This window comes from Ambystoma mexicanum, chromosome 10 (genome assembly GCF_040938575.1).
Source record: "Ambystoma mexicanum isolate Mex_15411 chromosome 10, UKY_AmexF1_1, whole genome shotgun sequence".
NCBI lineage: Eukaryota > Metazoa > Chordata > Amphibia > Caudata > Ambystomatidae > Ambystoma > Ambystoma mexicanum.
The window spans coordinates 71,544,329-71,550,328 of record NC_090932.1 but is presented as its reverse complement, the minus strand read 5'-3'; the positions used below and the strand labels follow the sequence as shown (position 1 = coordinate 71,550,328).

The 6,000-nt window shown below is 58.5% G+C and overlaps 1 protein-coding gene across 1 annotated transcript in view; it reads left to right on the top strand.

Annotated features, from left to right (window-relative positions):
• Positions 1-5,173: 5,173 nt before the first annotated feature.
• LOC138491166 (acetylcholine receptor subunit delta-like) overlaps positions 5,174-6,000 on the top strand; it is a 129,873-nt gene continuing 129,046 nt past the window's right edge. The window contains exon 1 of the mRNA XM_069617541.1: positions 5,174-5,340. Within this exon, the coding sequence (XP_069473642.1) occupies positions 5,289-5,340 (52 nt within the window). The 5' untranslated portion in view covers positions 5,174-5,288. The remainder of the gene's footprint in view (positions 5,341-6,000) is intronic.

Here is a 6,000-nt window from a genome sequence, read left to right as displayed (position 1 = left end):
GTGGGTGATGTGAGGTCATCCTCCCACTCACTGACCAGGTCCAGTATTATGTGTGGGGGAAACCTGTACCTCCCATACATCTGGTCATCAGGCATCCCAAAAAGGCTGGTTCTGGGAGTGAAAATTCGGGCCCTCACTATCCTCTTCCTCCTCCTTTGGTAACCCACAGCCACTGCTGCTAGGAATGGTATATTCATCCTGGCGTATGAGCTTGTTTGTGGTTTGCGCGCACTTTTATGCTGCGCTGGTCGACGTACGCCTGCTTCATGCTGGCGTACGTGTGTCAGGTTTGGACCCTTTTTCGGCACGTCGTAGGCGAACGTGTGAATCTTCCCGCCCACACCAGGAATACACGTAGCACGCTCTCACAGGCACAGTCGCGGGTAAATATTCCCGCCCACCCCTGGAATACATGTGACCCACTCTCACAGGCCCAATCGCGTGTGGAAGTTCACGCGCACCCCGAAGTACACGTACCCAGGCAAATTGCGTGTGGAAGTTCACGCGCACCCCCAGTAATACACGTACCCAGGCAAATCGCGTTTGGAAGTTCACGCGCACCCCGAAGTACACATACAATCGCGTACCCAGGCGAATTGCACGGCTGGGGGTGGGGGTGGTGGGAGACATGAGTGGGGGCCTGGTGGAGGCTGCCCCTGCACTGCAGGGGGGTGGGGGTGGTGGGAGACATGGGTGGGGGCTTGGTGGAAGCTGCCCCTGGTGGCTGGGGGGTGGGGGGTGGTGGGAGACATGAGTGGGGGCCTGGTGGAGGCTGCCCCTGACTGCTGGGGGCTAGGGGGTGGTGGGAGACATGGGTGGGGGCCTGGTGGAGGCTGCCCCTGGTGGCTGGGGGGTGGGGGTGGTGGGAGACATGAGTGGGGGCCTGGTAGAGGCTGCCCCTGACTGCTGGGGGCTAGGGGGTGGTGGGAGACATGGGTGGGGGCCTGGTGGAGGGTGCCCCTGGTGGCTGGGGGTGGGGGGTAGTGGGAGACATGAGTGGGGGCCTGGTGGAGGCTGCCTCTGACTGCTGGGGGGTGGGAGGTGGTGGGAGACATGGGTGGGGGCCTGGTGGAGGCTGCCCCTGGTGGCTGGGGCGTGGGGGGTGGTGGGAGACATGAGTGGGGGTCTGGTGGAGGCTGCCCCTGACTGCTGGGGGGTAGGGGGTGGTGGGAGACAATGGTGGGGGCCTGGTGGAGGCTGCCACTGGTGGCTGGGGGGTGGGGGTGGTGGGAGACATGAGTGGGGGCCTGGTGGAGGCTGCCCCTGACTGCTGGGGGGTAGGGGGTGGTGGGAGACATGGGTGGGGGCCTGGTGGAGGCTGCCCCTGACTGCTGGGGGTAGGGTGTGGTGGGAGACATGGGTGGGGGCCTGGTGGAGGCTGTCCCTGCACTGCGGGGGGGTGGGGGTAATAGGGGACATGAGTGGGGGCCTGGTGGAGGCTGCCCCTGGTGGCTGGGGGGTGGGGGTGGTGGGAGACATGAGTGGGGGCCTGGTGGAGGCTGCCCCTGCACTGCGGGGGGTGGGGGTGATGGGGGACATGAGTGGGGGCTTGGTGGAGGCTGCCCCTGGTGGCTGGGGGGTGGGGGCGGTGGGAGACATGAGTGGGGGCCTGGTGGAGGCTACCCCTGGTGGCTGGGGGGTGGGGGTGGTGGGAGACATGGGTGGGGGCCTGGTGGAGGCTGCCCCTGCACTGCGGGTGGGGTGGGGGTGATAGGGGACATGAGTGGGGGCTTGGTGGAGGCTGCCCCTGGTGGCTGGGGGGTGGGGGTGGTGGGAGACATGAGTGGGGGCCTGGTGGAGGCTGCCCCTGGTGGCTGGGGGGTGGGGTGGTGGGAGACATGGGTGGGGGACTGGTGGAGGCTGCCCCTGCACTGCGGGGGGGTGGGGGTGATAGGGGACATGAGTGGGCGGTTGGTGGAGGCTGCCCCTGGTGGCTGGGGGGTGGGGGTGGTGGGAGACATGAGTGGAGGCCTGGTGGAGGCTGCCCTTGTGGCTGGGGGGGTGGTGGGAGACATGAGTGGGGGCCTGGTGGAGGCTGCCCCTGCACTTCGGGGGGGTGGGGGTGATAGGGGACATGAGTGGGGGCTTGGTGGAGGCTGCCCCTGACTGCTGGGGGGTGGGGGTGGTGGGAGACATGAGTGGGGGCCTGGTGGAGGCTGCCCCTGCACTGCGTGGGGGTGGGGGTGATAGGGGACATGAGTGGGGGCTTGGTGGAGGGTGCCCCTGGTGGCTGGGGGGTTGGGGTGGTGGAAGACATGAGTGGGGGCCTGGTGGAGGCTGCCCCTGGTGGCTGGGGGGTGGGGGTGGTGGGAGACATGGGTGGGGGCCTGGTGGAGGCTGCCCCTGACTGCTGGGGGGTATGGGGTGTTGGGAGACATGGGTGGGGGCCTGGTGGAGGCTGCCCCTGACTGCTGGGGGATGGGGGTGGTGGGAGACATGGGTGGGGGCCTGGTGGAGGCTGCCCCTGGTGGCTGGGGGGTGGGGGTGGTGGGAGACATGAGTGGGGGCCTGGTGGAGGCTGCCCCTGGTGGCTGGGGGGTGGAGATGGTGGGAGACATGAGTGGGGGCCTGGTGGAGGCTGCCCCTGGTGGCTGGGGGGTGGGGGTGGTGGGAGACATGGGTGGGGGCCTGGTGGAGGCTGCCCCTGACTGCTGGGGGTTAGGGGGTGGTGGGATACATGGGTGGGGGCCTGGTGGAGGCTGCCCCTGACTGCTGGGGGTAGGGGGTGGTGAGAGACATGGGTGGGGGCCTGGTGGAGGCTGCCCCTGGTGGCTGGGGGGTGGGGGTGGTGGGAGACATGAGTGGGGGCCTGGTGGAGGCTGCCCCTGGTGGCTGGGGGGTGGGGGTGGTGGGAGACATGAGTGGGGGCCTGGTGGAGGCTGCCCCTGGTGGCTGGGGGGTGGGGGTGGTGGGAGACATGTGTTGGTGATCAGTGGTGCAAGGTGACATGTGGGTTGGCTGGTGGGCATGGCCATGGTGGATGGGTTGCCTGTGGGACATGAGCAGGGGTGCAGGGTAGTACCCTGTGGTGTGGGCTGCCTGCAGGGGCCGTGGAGGGTGTAGAGGGAACACCTGGGGGGACCCACATGGCCATATCACGTGTAGCATTCCCCCGCAACACCGAAATACACGTACCCAGCCAAATCGCGTGTGAAACTTCCCGCGCACCCCTGGAATCCACGTAACCAGCCAAATCGCATGTGAAACTTCACGCGCACCCCTGAAATCCACGTAACCAGCCAAATTGCGTGTGAAACTTCGCGCGCACCCCTGAAATCCACGTACCCAGCCAAATCGCGTGTTGAACTTCCCGCGCACCCCTGAAATCCACGTACCCGGCCAGATCGCATGTGGAACTTCCCGCGCACCTCTGAAATCCACGTACCCAGCCAAATCGCGTGTTGAACTTCCCGCGCACCCCTGAAATCCACTTACCCGGCCAGATCGCATGTGGAACTTCGCGCGCACCCCTGAAATCCACGTACCCGGCCAAATCGCGTGTTGAACTTCCCGCACACCCCTGAAATCCACGTACCCGGCCAAATCGCGTGTGGAACTTCCCGCGCACCCCTGGAATCCACGTACCCAGCCAAATCGCGTGTGGTACTTCCCGCGCACCCCTGGAATCCACGTACCCAGCCAATTCGCATGTGAAACTTCCCGCGCACCCCGAAATACATGCACACGTTATGTTCGCTGTGACCTGGCGCACGCCGTTAGATGGCCTGTGCGCCAACGTGCACCGTGCACTTTTTTAGCGCACATCAGATGGTTTTTTCGCGCACGCCCTTCCATGAATCTATGTGCACTGCTTTTCGTGCGATTTTCGCACTTGCACTGCGATTTTCGCAATTCCACTGCGATTCGCATGTTTTTGCCCACTTGCGCCGTGCTAATTATTCCATGAATCGGCCTGTGAATGTCTCGGTTGATTTCCCTCATTCTGATATGCTTCACAATTTTTAAGAGACTGTTACTAACAAAACAGAATGAAATAAAGAGGTCTTGAAGTTGGTAATTTCATGGTCAATGCATGTGTTGTTCCTTTTTTACATAAAGCCTCAACAAATCTTGGTACACATTCTCATACTCATGGAAAAAACCACCCCAGTAGCTCCCGCCTATTGGCTATTAACTGAAAGTAGCTCTTGCTAACATACATTTGGAGATCCCTGTTCTATGTGAAGCTAAGTTAGCTCAGTCGGTTAAGCACTTCTGCGATCTGTGTGTGATCCACTGATCCCAGTTGACTTAGCCTTGCATCCTTCTGCAATGAATAAAATGAGTACCAATATCAATTGGACAATGATAAGTGTACGTAACGCGCGGTGGATACAAGTGCCATATCTTTAAATGTTATGCTCTTTAGTGTCGTAAATCCTACCGTTTAAATTGGTTGGGTGATTTTAGATTGTAAAGGTTTGAATTGGTTTTGATTAACCTTTTTTTGTTTTAAACCAAATGCATTGAAAAAAAAGAAGTGGCACATAAATGACAAGTTATTATCACATATTCCAAGATTTAGCTGCATCAGTAAGTTTGAGGCAGGCAAAAGTTGCAGGGACCTTCTGGATGTGCAGCAGGGTGCTTAATAAGAAGTCTTCAACGTTTTTGTACACTTCCTGTTTCAAGAGCCCAGGTCTTTTTCAAATACCGCCAGCGCCTACTCATTTTCCAGATCTTGCAATTCAACTATTTTAAATGTAAGCATAGCTGTCGAGGGAATCTAATTGGGAGACTCTGACACTCATTTAACTGTTATTTATTTATTTATTTATTTGCGTATTTATTTATTTATTTATGTATGTATGTGTTTATTTATTTATTTATTTATTTAAATGATCCGTTCCCTGCTGTAAAACTCAAAGTGTGAATGTGCCTGCATTCATAGGTTATGTTTGAGCAGTGAAGTCGGGCCAGCTACATGTAAGACCCCTTTTCAACATTGATAGCTCAACAGCCGGCCTTCATAGAGGGGGCGCAGGTCCTTTCTACTCCACATAGCAGGCCTGGGATCAGTTGAAGCCGCCACCTCCAGCCCCTCGCCCCACGCTGCTGCTGCTTCTATTTGTGTCCCTGGCCCCCCAGCTGTTTCTTGGGCTCCCCCCTCGTGCACCTGCCCCTGCCCGTCCGCATGCCCTGCTCCTGGCTCCCCCTGCTTGTCTGCACTTGCCAAGACAAAACGCGATCGGAAGGAAGAGGGAAAGGAAATACGGGAGGAATCTAATCGGAGAACCCGTGGCTCCAGTCCCAGGAATTCCCGGCGTGGAGGAGGCGGCGTTGGCGGCATGGCGACGGCGCTTCTAGGCCTCTGCCTGCTCTGGGCCTACTGTCTGACAGGTACAGAGGGCGGGAGCGGGAGTACAGTGCTGACACTGGCTGCTGCTAGGGCAATCGCTGCCAGCATGCCACCGAGCCAAGGAGATAGCTTGGTGAGTTGATGCATCTGCCGCAGAGGTCTCTGCACAAATGAACAGCTAGCTTCTTACCATAGGCGACGTAAGGCTTAATCAGTTCTGGGCACCTGTGGTCTTGTGAAAAAGTAGTACAGCTGTTGCCAATGATTTCTAAAAGCAAAGCAGGAGCCTGAAAGCAGGGCACCCTGGTGATATGAAGGGTATATATACCTTGAAGATCACATGGTCGAATCTGGGCAGGACCAGGGTCGGACTGGGGCATAATTGTCTCTGGCACCAATGAAAATGTGGCTCACAGGTGCAAATGGCAATTCATTCTTTTTGCGACCAACTGTCTAAATAGTAGCCAAGGGGCCGTTTTTTGATTAAAACGTGATTTAAATTGTGCATTTTAAAGATATTTATTCAGCAACACTGGTCGAAGCTACTAGCCGCTTAATAGGTAACTCATCAAACTGGCCCACATGGGCCAAAAAAGTGGGCCACTTTGGCCCCAAAACCTGGCCGACACCCGCATTTAGAGCTTTTTGTGTCGGACATTGCCCTATAGCCCAATCCGAGCCTGGGCTCGAGCTACTCCTCC